Raw genomic sequence first — 12,745 nt, 5'->3', positions numbered from 1 at the left:
GAATTATGACGCGTCAAATATCCCATATAGCATAAACCTACAAGAGACATCCTAAAGACATCCTAAGGACATTCCCAGAACATTCTTCTCGGATAAAATGTGCTGTATCGGTATTTTTCGCTTAAAATTTATTTTTTACTTTTGTGCATTTCTGTGATTTACAGAATGTTTATCATTCGATTGTTAAACATGCAACCTCTTTGTGTACAAACCATATCTGTTTTTCAAATAAATATGTGCCATGTAAGCAAATAAGAGAATATTTACTTAATAATAAGATAATTAACATATGTTTACCGATACAATTGATGATGAAGCGATAACACCAATTGAAATTGTCCATTCTTTTCTGATAAATCTTGTAGATTTTCTTGAGTTAACACGGACGCGCGCGAAGCAACTTAATCGATGCCATTAAAATACGAATATAACTGAAATATCTCTCTCAGATGGCGCTCTAGAAGCTGTTATGACATGGCCGCTTTCAAATTTCGGGTCTCTGATGACCCGTTATTTTTGGCTGCGTTCCAATATTCACTCACAGTGCTGGAAATCTATAGTATACCTAACATGAACTATAGGTTTTTCATAATCTATTAACTCTTTTTCTTCTGCGAATTAATAAAATTTTCGAACGCTCTGAAAAGTCAAAAGAGGACAATCGATAAGATATCGATCCGATTCTCGCAAATCGATGGTTACCGACACGCACAGTATCGATCTCTAGAAACGATTCATCGAAAGAAGCGCTAAGCAAGCAAAATGGCGTCTTACTAAGAGATTCGTGTATTCGTACATTCTTTGCAAATGGTCAAACGTTGTCATCATTGTAATTGTTAGAATCGCTTAGTGTAGTGATTTTATGTTACATCTATTAATTATTTACCGAATTTCATCATGGGGTAAGTGCATCGTGTGTGAAATGACGAGCCGATATTATGTGACATCAACAGAGAAGAGAGCCACCATACCTCGATTTTGTTGAGATAATAGAAGTTTTATATTTCCTGATTCACCTCGGAAAATAATTTTGCGAAAATATTTCTTTTAATGTTGAATGTAGTGCGTATGCTGAATTCGCCAATCGTGGCCTTCCAAATCTTTTCCACTTCATACGTCTTCATGTTTCAGAACAAATGTATATTCAGGGGCTACCTTAAGAGCACCATTTTATGTACTGAATCCTATCAAAGCCTATCATAAGTCCATGTTAATATATCACATAAGCTCTTTCTATCTTTATTATTGTTTTATGAATATGCAGTTGATGTTGATATTGTTCTGCAATACATGTAGATAAACAATATGTTACAAAAGATGGGGCTTTTCACTTAAAAAATTTGACAGTTTGTCAAATACAAAGATATAAAAGTCAAAGAATTTATAAACTTTAATCGATAATTTTACAAACTATAACTTAAACAAACTATCATATTCTTTATCATAAACTTGATAATAAGTATCTTATATTTACAATAAACAGTTCCTTTATATATTGCATAATGTATATTTTAGTGCGTCAGATTTAGAAGGTCCTGAATTTAAGGGAGAACACTTAGGAATAGATTCAGATACGGATGGTTTAATTGATCAAAGAAAGAAGAAGAAGAGGAAACATAAACATCATAAGCATAAAAAAGATAAATTAATTGAACGGGAAGATGAACGAAGAGAGGACAGACAGGAAAGGTACAGTTGTACATTAAATGGATGTTTCATAAGAACAAATTAATTAAAAAACTATTTCATATTTGTCTTCCTGTATAGACGGAAACATAAGAAACATAAGAGACAAAAAAGAGAGAGGGATATAGAGAATGGTACTGTAGATGAGAAATTAATTTCCAATGTGGTACATAAAGAAGTTGGTATGAATGGGAAAGCAAAGAACTCTGTATTAGAAGTTCTTTCTACAGAAGAAAGCGAAGATGAAAAACTAGTTGATTTAGATTCAGATGAAGTGGATTGTACAATCATAGAAGACGATATCGACCTCGAAGAGTTAATGAAACAAAAGGTATATATGTATTCGTAATCAGTTAAGATATAGCATATGTATATTATATTACGATGAATCTGTATAATGTATTATATATTTGGTTTGTCATAATTGCATTGTATATGTAGGAACGGTTGCAAGCATGTTTAGCAAACGTGCAATATCTGTCGGATGAATCCGAAAAAGCAGACGATAAGGTTTCTCCGCGAGAAGAAGAGGAAACGAAGACAGCGACAGAGACACCCGATATAATACTGGTAGAAGACGATAGTGATACCAATGATGCACCACCGAAGAAACGAGCTAGAAGCAAATCAGGCAGTAGAGAATGTAAGAAAGTGATAAAGGCCGAAAGACGTGTTGTAGTTGATATGACTAGAGACAGGAAAATTCGCGAGCAACATAAAGATAAGAGGAGAGATTTTGATAGGAAAAGAGACGACAAAGTCCGTCCTAGGGAGGAAGGAAAAAGAGAGGAAACACGGAAAGATGATAGATCTTCACGAAGAACTAATGAGAGGCAGAAAGAAGATCCGAGAAAGGAGGAATCTAATAGAAAACCGGACGAAGACCAGCAGAAACGTAAAGATGTCTCAAAACGAGACGAGAGTCGTAAAAGGGAATCTGATAGACGGTAAGTACTGAAAACCAATTGTTCATCTAGTATTAGTAATGATCGATCAAAGTTATTACTGAATTAACTATTTATGTATACAGTGAAGAGAGTCGAAGGCGGGAACCTGTCCGTCATAGTTCAAAAACTCGCAATAATGAGGCGAAAAGCTCGGATAACAAGAGTCGTGACAGATTGGAAAGTCGTGAGCGTCAAGATAGTCGAGATCGGCACATTAGTCACGATCGACGTAGTCGTGATAGGCCATCGAGCAGGGAACCACGTCGGCAGGCTAGTCGCGATAAGAGAGATAGTAGGAGTAAAGATCGACATGGTAATCGAGACAAACATGACAATAGCCGCGACCGACGAGACGGCCGGTATCACGACCATCGAGTCGGCGATCGGTCACGTAGCACCGTCAGGAGATCTCGCAGTCCTACTCGAACCAGATCGGAAAGGGAAAGGAATGATCGGTACAGAAGATCCAGATCACTTTCTCGGAGTCGCAGAGATAGAGATAAACAGCAAATCAGGGACCACGGTAGAGATCGCGAGAGAGATAGAGAAAAGAATAACAAAAGGGAACGCAACGATAAATATAAGGATTCTTTGTCGGAAGGTCTCAAGATAGAACATTCGGAGAGCTCGAGCGAAGAGGAAATCAAGGACATTGACATAGAGGAGGAAGAGGATGAAGAAGCAATCATAGAACGTCGACGGAAACAAAGAGAAGAATTGCTCAAGGTGAAATTCGTCACATATTACATTATATCGTATCGGTTACAAAATTTGATTCATTTCAGTCAAATTTGATCGTACAGCTCATACAGCTCCTTCATAAAAAAAAACAGCTGGTTTACTGTCACAAAATTATTAAAAGTTAAACATTTTAACTCAACATATGCGTATATTATTTCGTTGTGGTCGCGATGATGAAATGTATTAATTTTTTCTCATCTACAGAGACTGGGTGGACCAAACGAAGACTCTAATATGTCTGCTGACGTAAATCTCGTCACTGGTTCTCCGGAAAGTCATTCTAATATATCACAAAAGTCTGTAGAAGTTCCATCCAACAATAATGAATCCGTTTCGGAGAGTCATACCCCACCACTGCCCACAGAAAAACTGGAGTCTCCGCAATCATCGATCAAGCGTAAATCTAGATTCGAGGATGCGCCGCCTAACGAATCTGAGAAGGCCGTGAACAAAACGTCCGAAAGGCTTAAGCAAGAGGAGAAGCAGAATTCAAAGAAATCCAATGAATGGGACATGTTCGCGGAGGCGGATAATATAGGCGATTTTAATGTATGTTCCATTTATATTTTTGTTCAAATCTAACGCATTCCTCACTGCCTCTAACTATGAGATTCATTTTTTCAATGTATCATCATGTAGAGCCCGACGGTCGAAGGAAAACGTCAAGGAGGACCGGACAATCCTAGTTTAACAGATAATTGGGATGACGCCGAAGGATATTACCGGTTAGTTTTAATTTCGTTTTAGTCCGTTGGTTTAATTCGCAAGCTAACGATAGTGCAATAATTTGTCAGCGTACGCGTTGGCGAAACACTCGATACACGATATGTGGTCTATGGATACACGGGACAAGGAGTATTCAGTAACGTTGTAAGAGCGAGAGACAGCGCCCGAGGGAATCTGGACGTAGCTGTGAAAATCATCAGGAACAATGAAATAATGTGAGCGCAACCGTCTAAACACCCACGATCAATCACGATATTAATACGGTTATTTCGTGTACTTTTGCAGGCATAGAACAGGTCTGAAAGAACTAGAGATTCTTAGGAAATTGAATGACGCAGATCCAGAGGATAGGTTTCACTGTCTGCGTCTTTTTAGGCACTTCTTTCATAAAAATCATTTGTGCATGGTTTTTGAACCTTTAGCAATGAATTTAAGAGAGGTACGTGTCTATGTAAGAAGATATTGTCCCACAGTGCATTTATGAAAGTGTTTTATGACGAAGAAACTACTACGTAGTAATACAATCGTGTTTGTTGCAGGTTTTAAAAAAGTATGGCAAAGACGTTGGTTTACACGTTAAAGCGGTAAGGTCGTATACGCAGCAACTTTTTCTAGCGCTAAAGTTATTAAAACGTGCAAATATTCTGCATGCTGACATCAAACCGGATAATATTCTAGTCAGTGAAAGCAAGCTAGTGTTGAAACTCTGTGATTTTGGCTCCGCATCGCACGCCCACGAAAATGAAATCACGCCGTACTTAGTCTCGAGATTTTATCGAGCGCCCGAAATCAGTAAGTATTCACTTTGATACGTCGTAATCTTATTCTGATCGAAATCCGCTTCTCTCTCTCTTTCTCCGCATAGCCCCTTTAATATGTAATTTATGGCTCATTCTGCTTCGTGCGTCCGGGAACGTACGTCACGTATCGTCATTAACATTCTCAATAATTGCAAACGAGAATGCTCGACACCAGTTGTGTTGCGCATGCATATGTTCGCATTGTGTCTGTTTTATATGTCGCAATATATCTGACAGGCGTTTCTAGCAAACCACATACACCGATTTTGCGAGTATTAGCTCGCAGCGTCTTCGTTTCGCGCTATACTTAGAACAGAAATGGATAGTTACTGTCGTAACAATATGCGTGTGCGCGCTCGACCACAGCGCGTGTTTGTTGTTCCATAACAGATTTGATTGATCAAACATACTAGATATATACGTACATGTATATATATACATATATACACACATTGTTTTGTATGAAAACGCAGCGATATGTACGTTAATGGAAAGTAATTTAATTGCGTCATGCGCTTAAATGAGTCGACTCGAACGTTTCCGACGTTGAAAAAAATGGTAGCAATTGTTATGTTGAATGTCTCGAGCCGAAAATAACGTCGTTATTTTCTAGTTCTTGGTATACCCTATGATTTTGGCATTGACATGTGGTCCGTGGGGTGCACCATATACGAACTATACACGGGAAAAATAATGTTTTCGGGGAAAACGAACAACCAAATGTTAAAGTACTTCATGGACCTAAAGGGCAAAATGCCGAACAAGCTAATTAGGAAAGGCACGTTCAAGGATCTGCATTTTGACACTAACTGCAATTTCCTGTATCACGAAGTTGATAAAGTTACGGAACGGGTAAGTCGTTTACTTTACAATTTTATCCGTGATCTTGCCCTGCACCGCATCGCGCGTAAGTAACGCTTCTTTTCCGCGCGCCGCGGTACGCGCGATATCGCGATCGGCATCATTTTGCAACAGCATCGTCTTTTGCTGAGTTGTCTCTCGTTATTCTCCTTGTTCACGCGCGTAATCGTCCCACAGAATTCTGCCTCACGTGAAGCATGGTGTGATTTTTAGGAAAAAGTCGTCGTAATGTCGACACTGCCAGCGACTCGCGACCTTAACGCCGAACTCGGTGGGAACTCTCTACCGCCGGAGCAAAGCCGCAAAGTTGGACAGTTGAAGGATCTGTTGGAACGCACGCTAATGCTGGACGCGGGGAAAAGAATCACTGTGAATCACGCTCTGGCGCATCCCTTTATACAAGAAAAGATATAGGTAACCCTGCCTGGGGTCCTTTAGCATCGAAGAATTCACTGACATAACTTTGTAAAGTGATGACGTTAACGATCCTCCCTGATGAATGTGTTAAACGTTCCAGATTACTCGGTAGGAGCGCGGTTGTCTTTCTCTCTTCCCCTCCCCTCCCTCCTTCTCTCTCTCTCTCTCTCTCTCTCTCTCTCTCTCTCTCTCTCTCTCTCTTTCTCTCTCTCTCTCTATTTATCTCTTTCTTCTATTTTCGTCCTCAGCCTTCCCCTCTTACCTAAATACTTTCATTTTTACACATAGAATACCTATGTTCATTTTCGCAGGAAGAGGCGGTGCAAAATTACAAAATCATCCCGTGTGATGTGTAAGAAGTGTAATAAGAGAAAACGCGTAGTTCTAAATATAATCACATGATATACATTACATAATATACAATTGAGTTGCTCGAAACGTTGTACTCCATCCAATCCGGAAACGTCGCTCATTTGTGACTATTGTCAGATTGATAGAGTGTAATATTTTTATACTCGTATAACAATGATATAAATATAAATATATAGTGAGAATATATAACAGATGTGAAAATGAATGATTATATAAATGATGTCTCTGTATAGACTAGTCTATTGTTGCGATCTGGAAGTATTTCATTTTATTAATCATTCTTTCTCGATATAGAGTATAACGATTCGATCTAAGGAATGTGTCTTGCCGTTTAAAAACGAGGTTTTAAACGGGAATTGAGCTGTCGGTTTTCCCTTGGTTGTGCTTTCGCGTGCAAAACGAGGACAAAATGATAAAGTCGCGACGACCGCCTCTTTCGGCACAAACTGGCACCGAGTATCGGGAAACTTAATATAACGATGGTACGTAGCGGTTCCCTTTTTTCGATTCATACGACTTGGAGAGCACGACGTCCTTACAAATATCACCCTTCATGAAATGATTATAGATCACGCGCTCGTGTGAAATTGTATGTTACACGAAGAAGGTTTGATACCTATAAAGAACTGTATAAGGCTCTTCGGATCACCTACACTGCTCGATCCGTTTTAGAGTATCTCATCGGCGACATACGTGCACACACAACATTTTAGAAGCCTTAGTGGCAAGGAGACTTGCTCTAATTTGGAATATAAGCAAATTGTATAGTGAACAGGTCAGCTAATGAAATAAAACGACACATGCTTAATACAATGAGAAGGAAATCCTGCATTTTGTCTTTTCAGTCTTAAATCACGAGTGAATACGTCCGAATATGTATATTTCTTACAGACGTATTTCTCTTTCTCTCTCTCTTCACACTTTCTCTCTTCTTCTCTCCGCTTCTAACGTCTCTGTTTCTTTATGTCTGTTTTGAAATTTAAGAAGGATTCTCCAGAGATAGACGCGTTTATGAAATCCCATTTTATATAGCGATAATATAGTATGGCAAATATATAATATATATATACATATATATATATATATATATATTTAGAGCGTGCATACGTTTCTCGACCGACGATGTGTTTTATTAATATCTATTAATATATCAATATATATACATAATATATATATTGTGAACACACACACACACACACACACACACACACACACACACACGCATACACACACACGCACACCGTGGTCGTACATGCGATGATCGAGAGGAACGTTTGTCCAACGTTTCGATTACTATATATGTAACAATACGTATTTGAATACTAAATAGAGGTGAAAGTGTATATACATATTCGCACTGCGACACAAAGTTTTCAAATAAAAGCGACGTTAAAGTGCTACGTGCAAGATAATAAGAAATTATCGTAAAAGATAGTGTAGTAGAGCAATTTTGCTTCAAGTGAGAGTCATCGTCATTGCAGGTGTGACATTGATAATCATTGATAGCGCCCATTTCTTACATTCGTTATGGTCGTCAATTTCTAAAATGAAGAGTTTTGTAACTTGATATTTGAACCGAATATATGTCGGTGCTATTATGAATGGTTCACGACACGAACGTTAAACGTGACAAGATTGTACGAGACTGCTTATGTTTCAGATGAGTCTTCGATTCAAATCATCGTTAAGTGCGGCCGGACCTTTCGAGGGCCTTTAGCGCCGATCCCGTTACAAGGTATTCATGGGGGATTGCCTTATGGGATACTTAGCACATCCGCTTCTCAGTACATTTTACTTGTTTACTATAGTTTAATAACAAGATGTTAAACCGTACGAGATAGTAATTCGAATACGCTTCTACGTAACTTGAGTGTGTGTTAAAAAAAAAAAGAGAAAATTTTTCGCTGAGAATTTTCTGTTCGAGAAAAAAGTAGAATAGAATTTTCGTTCGAGTTCTCGACAGTTCTGATTCAGTATTCGAATATTTGCGAGATTGTTTCTGTAAAGGCAACTTGAAAATTAAAACATGACGAATAGACGATAAACGACATTACCACGCGGTACCAAGCGTTTTAGTATTTTTGTTCAACGAAAGGGAGAATATAGCGAGATATTGATAAGATAAAGTTGACATGTGAACAGGAAAAAAATATATATGTTTCTCGGGAACATTTCAATACAGAAGTAAAAGTATACTATGAAACTACGATTAATATGTGCTTTTCTAATTGGCAATTTGGTAATGTTTCACTTGTAGCCCTCCCTGTGAGGAGGGGAGGCAATGGAAGAGGTGATGAAAACAATTGATGAGGAGGAAAGGAAAATATGCGATAGACTAGCGCCTACATCGTGTCAACTGCATAAAAATACATGCACTGTCGCTAAACAGTACTACAAGGTTTATACGACGGTTAACTAGATTTATATCCGCGCGCTAAGGTTTGTCTTAAAGTTACTTGAGATCGCAGTCGAGGATTCGTAAGTATGTATGCAGGTAAAGTACATGATTACAAAAATTTCAAATGCTGCTATTATAAGTGCAATTGACACTTGTACCTCTATTTTTTCAAATCGTCTTACTTAGAAACTAAGTTTTAGATAACGGAAATATAGTAACACTAATATTTGCGGTTTTGAGTTTTCAGATTTTTAAAGACTACGCTCTATGAAAACGAAAAGCAGATGCGATAATACGATTATGCTCGAAAAAAACTTTTTCTATCTGTCCATCTATCTATATATCTTTCTTTTCATTCCTCTCTCTTATCTCTCCCTTTCAGAACAATTCCTGGAAAACATGTAGAAATAAAATTTAATGTGAATATATAAAATGTGAATAAAATTTATTAAAATTATAAAAAGACCTATATATATATATATATACATATACATATACATATATATATATATACACACACACTCATTTCTTTAAAGTAGGAATATTTCTTTCTTGACTTGGAAAGAGTATGTCTTAAGTAAAATATAATCTGAAATATAAGAAATACTAAGTACATAGCGATTTATTAACATTACATAAAATAGGATGCGTTCAGTTTAGATATTAGCGCATATATCCTTGGAATTATTCGTAAAAATCAATTTGGTTCTCCCTTTAGTTGTATATAATATTTATATGCACCATACAACTGATAAGTGCGACACCATATTTAAACTTCATTGAGATCGATAAATTATTTTTATATAATTAATAAATAATTCAGTTTTGTAAACGATTCTTATATCTAGTTGACCGTTTACATGAATAAATACACGAATACTGACATACAACGTTAGCTTTAAATATAAGTAAATAATTTTGTTGCTTTATTATCTTTTCTCTTATTCTAAAAGACTCAAATGTTTTAAAGACAGTCAAGATTTCGCCAATAATTTCTAAATAAAATTGTACGTGACTCTATATATTTTACAGTATATGTAACTTCGATTTAAGTTTCTTACTTTAAAATGATAATATTTACGATATATTGATTATCTAATTTGACACTCATGTGAAACGTAAGTTTTCATCTTCCGTACGAAACTTTCAGGCTTTTCAGTCCCGCGTCGGATAATATTGAATTAGTACTTGGGAGAGTTGTTGAGCTAATTCTATCGACGATGCGCACAGCGTTCTTCTGCTCATTACATCAAACGGACCTCCTGTCGGACGTAAGAATACAACATTAATTCTCTCTGGTCCAGTTCGTCACGCAACTACAATTTGTGCGTAATTTCTTGCAATTATTTACCAGCTGGATCTATCGACACACCGCCAGCTTCTCGCACTATAAGATCCCCCGCTGCGATGTCCCACGCATGTATGCCAAACTCGAAGGAGATGTCGGCGCCACCGAGAGCCACCATGCACATATTCAAGGCCGCCGAACCGAGCGCTCGTATTCTGCGTATAGATCGATTTCCTCGTTAAGCCACCCGTTGCGAAAACGTAACTCGCGAAACGAGACTTACCCGTGAACACGTGAAGTAAGAAGTGTTATATTTTCCAAAACTATTTTCATTTTCTCCGGGTCTCTGCTCGTTCCCATCTCTACCATCAATAGTGCCTTGCGCAGTTCTAGGATAACGATATTATATATTGTATAAAACGGCGATTAAGAGGGAAAAATTATTGAGTAGTTGACATTTTTAATTAACACTTTGACGGCTGCAATTATCACGGAAATTTGCTTACCAACCTGTTTACGATGTTGAATTAAAGTCCAAACGAGCTCTCAATTGCATCGCTTAGACCGTATCTGGAGAGGCAAACATCGTCATATATAAATCTATAAATCTATTTTTATACACTTTCTATAATATCACGATTATAAACTGTTATCGTCGAGGTTGAATGATAACTAGTTAAACAGTTAAAAATTAAATTAAAAAGTTAATAACTTTTAACTTAACTGGTTCGTATTTTAAATGAGTTAACTTTTAACTAAGTTAATTTTATAGGTTGCATTAACTTTTAATTTAAGGTTAAAAATAGAAATTAATTTTCCGACCCTGATTATTGTCGACAAATATTTCTTTACAAGATAATGACCGCTGATAGGATAAAATCATACATATGTAATAGCAGGCGGCAAAGTGTTAAAATAACGGCCTATGGCCGTTATCGGTGTTTTCTAATATTTGCTAACATTTCATTAGAAATAGAGAGCAAATTACCTTTTTCGCCGGATACGCGAATCGGAGCGCCGTTAAGAAAAGCGCCCTGGCCTTTACGGGCGGTGAAAAGCTGCTCCAAAATCGGATTATACACTATTCCTATCTCCGCCGTTTTATTAATGAGCAATGCGATCGATATGCATGTGTGTGGTAAGCCGTGAACGAAATTCATCGTACCATCGATCGGGTCGATTACCCATGTTGGCGCATCCGTTAGCGTGATCTTCTGACCCGAAGCAGCCGACTCTTCGCCGATAAATCTGTAATATATTTTCTCAATGTAAATATTAAAACGTTGTTAGATAAAGAGAGAGGGGAATTTGACGATTGAACAAAACGGTGGAAACAAGATAAGGTGAATTTATTGCGAGTATTATACGCGAATAACATATTAAATGATATTCAATTAAACTTACTCGTGCTCGGGATATCTCGTCGTTATTTCGTCGATTAAAAATCTCTCTACCTCTTGATCCCATTGTGTAACTAAGTCAACGTCGCACGACTTCGTGAGCACGTCTTTACGTTGGTTGATTTTTTCCCTGATGATCTGCAAGCACACGAAGAACGTGTAGAACTCGGTTATTTGAATTTTCTTAGAGATAATGATACCAAAATGATATGCCGAGCATAGAAACATATCGTCGCTGTATTACGCTTGCGAGGGGAAGAAACACAACGAACACCGACTTGGAGATCACGCTTTTCTTCTTTCTCATTTGAATTCCCGCAGTATTACTCGGCATTGTACGAATTACGCGCGCAGCCGCAGTCTTCCGTTCGACAGACCGTGATTGAGACGAGCACGCGGTGTCTTACAGGGATATCAAAATCCAGAATATCATCATATATATTATTCATAATCTATCCTGAACGATTGGCATCCGTCAGCTCGCATTACACAAATCGTATGGCGTGTGCAATGACACGCGACTAGAAGATGTACATCGCGGCGATGCGCGTAAAATCGATGAAGAACCCTGTCGACACAGGCGCATCGCGTCCACCGAAGGGAGGACAAGAGGAAAACGCAATTCGTTCGGACGATTGTCTCACCGAGCCAGCCTGTTTCACGAGCCGCAAAACTTCGACGTAACACTCGTCGACGTTCAGCATGATTGATCGAGCCGCGAAGTCGCTTTCTCGTCAAATGAGCGACGCGTCCTGTCCGTCGTGTGCACGCGCGACAATACACACGCTGTCTCGCTCGCGCGCACAAACTGGCTCTCCTCCGTCTTGCGAGCTCGCTCACACCGACGTTCGACGAAGCGTAAGCGCTCTGCCGCGCTGACGTAATAACGCGTCAAGCTCCGTGGCTTTTAAACGGCTTCGATAGCACGTCACGTAATCACGTGAACCGCGATGATACGGAAGTTTCCGCCGAGTCTCTTTACGCCACATTCGAATCGATTGCCGCGTAGCAAAGAAACTGAGAATGACAGACGCTAAGGCGATAAGAAACTCCGCTAAAAATATCGACTGCTTCCGCGGTAACGGAGAAGAATGGAGGGGGGGTGGGGG

The 12,745-nt window shown here is 38.4% G+C and overlaps 2 protein-coding genes across 5 annotated transcripts; one reads left to right on the top strand and one right to left on the bottom strand.

The window, feature by feature from the left end:
* Positions 1 to 745: 745 nt before the first annotated feature.
* LOC106752153 (serine/threonine-protein kinase PRP4 homolog) lies at positions 746 to 9,405 on the top strand. Of its 4 annotated transcripts, XM_014633647.1 has the most exons (15): positions 746 to 902; positions 1,516 to 1,689; positions 1,768 to 2,017; positions 2,128 to 2,633; positions 2,717 to 3,156; positions 3,235 to 3,359; positions 3,579 to 3,923; positions 4,014 to 4,099; positions 4,169 to 4,315; positions 4,386 to 4,539; positions 4,640 to 4,892; positions 5,514 to 5,752; positions 5,975 to 6,175; positions 8,211 to 8,285; positions 8,808 to 9,405. In XM_014633647.1, exons 1-13 carry the CDS (start codon positions 898 to 900, stop codon positions 6,173 to 6,175), a joined length of 2,925 nt encoding a protein of 974 aa, XP_014489133.1. In that variant the 5' UTR covers positions 746 to 897; the 3' UTR covers positions 8,211 to 8,285; positions 8,808 to 9,405. The 4 variants fall into 4 exon arrangements, with proteins under 4 accessions (XP_014489133.1, XP_014489129.1, XP_014489131.1 ...); XM_014633643.1 differs by having other exon boundaries at positions 2,717 to 3,359; XM_014633645.1 differs by lacking the exons at positions 8,211 to 8,285; positions 8,808 to 9,405 and adding exons at positions 6,845 to 7,032; positions 7,119 to 7,363 and having other exon boundaries at positions 2,717 to 3,359.
* Positions 9,406 to 9,462: 57 nt separating this feature from the next.
* On the bottom strand, positions 9,463 to 12,340 carry LOC106752140 (inositol monophosphatase 1-like). The gene is made up of 6 exons (XM_014633606.1): positions 12,281 to 12,340; positions 11,641 to 11,774; positions 11,225 to 11,484; positions 10,520 to 10,625; positions 10,300 to 10,451; positions 9,463 to 10,210 (listed from the first exon to the last, which is right to left on the bottom strand). Exons 1-6 carry the CDS (start codon positions 12,338 to 12,340, stop codon positions 10,104 to 10,106), a joined length of 819 nt encoding a protein of 272 aa, XP_014489092.1. The 3' UTR covers positions 9,463 to 10,103.
* Positions 12,341 to 12,745: the final 405 nt, after the last annotated feature.

Source organism: Dinoponera quadriceps, unplaced genomic scaffold (genome assembly GCF_001313825.1).
Source record: "Dinoponera quadriceps isolate SergipeBrazil2010 unplaced genomic scaffold, ASM131382v1 scaffold323, whole genome shotgun sequence".
NCBI classification, from domain to species: domain Eukaryota; kingdom Metazoa; phylum Arthropoda; class Insecta; order Hymenoptera; family Formicidae; genus Dinoponera; species Dinoponera quadriceps.
The sequence above is the reverse complement of the archived record's forward strand: the minus strand, read 5'-3'. Positions and strand labels throughout refer to the sequence as shown.

Bases quoted from the DNA above. Each gene is read 5' to 3' on its own strand.
- LOC106752153 (XM_014633643.1), top strand. The intron at 3,360-3,578 runs GTGAAATTCGTC...TCTCATCTACAG, and splicing joins AAAGAGAAGAATTGCTCAAG to AGACTGGGTGGACCAAACGA. The intron at 4,540-4,639 runs GTACGTGTCTAT...TGTTTGTTGCAG, and splicing joins TAGCAATGAATTTAAGAGAG to GTTTTAAAAAAGTATGGCAA.
- LOC106752140 (XM_014633606.1), bottom strand. From the start codon at position 12,340: ATGCTGAACGTCGACGAGTGTTACGTCGAAGTTTTGCGGCTCGTGAAA. The intron at 10,626-11,224 runs GTAATTTGCTCT...TCGTTATCCTAG, and splicing joins TCGCGTATCCGGCGAAAAAG to AACTGCGCAAGGCACTATTG. The intron at 10,452-10,519 runs GTAAGTCTCGTT...ATCTATACGCAG, and splicing joins CTTACTTCACGTGTTCACGG to AATACGAGCGCTCGGTTCGG.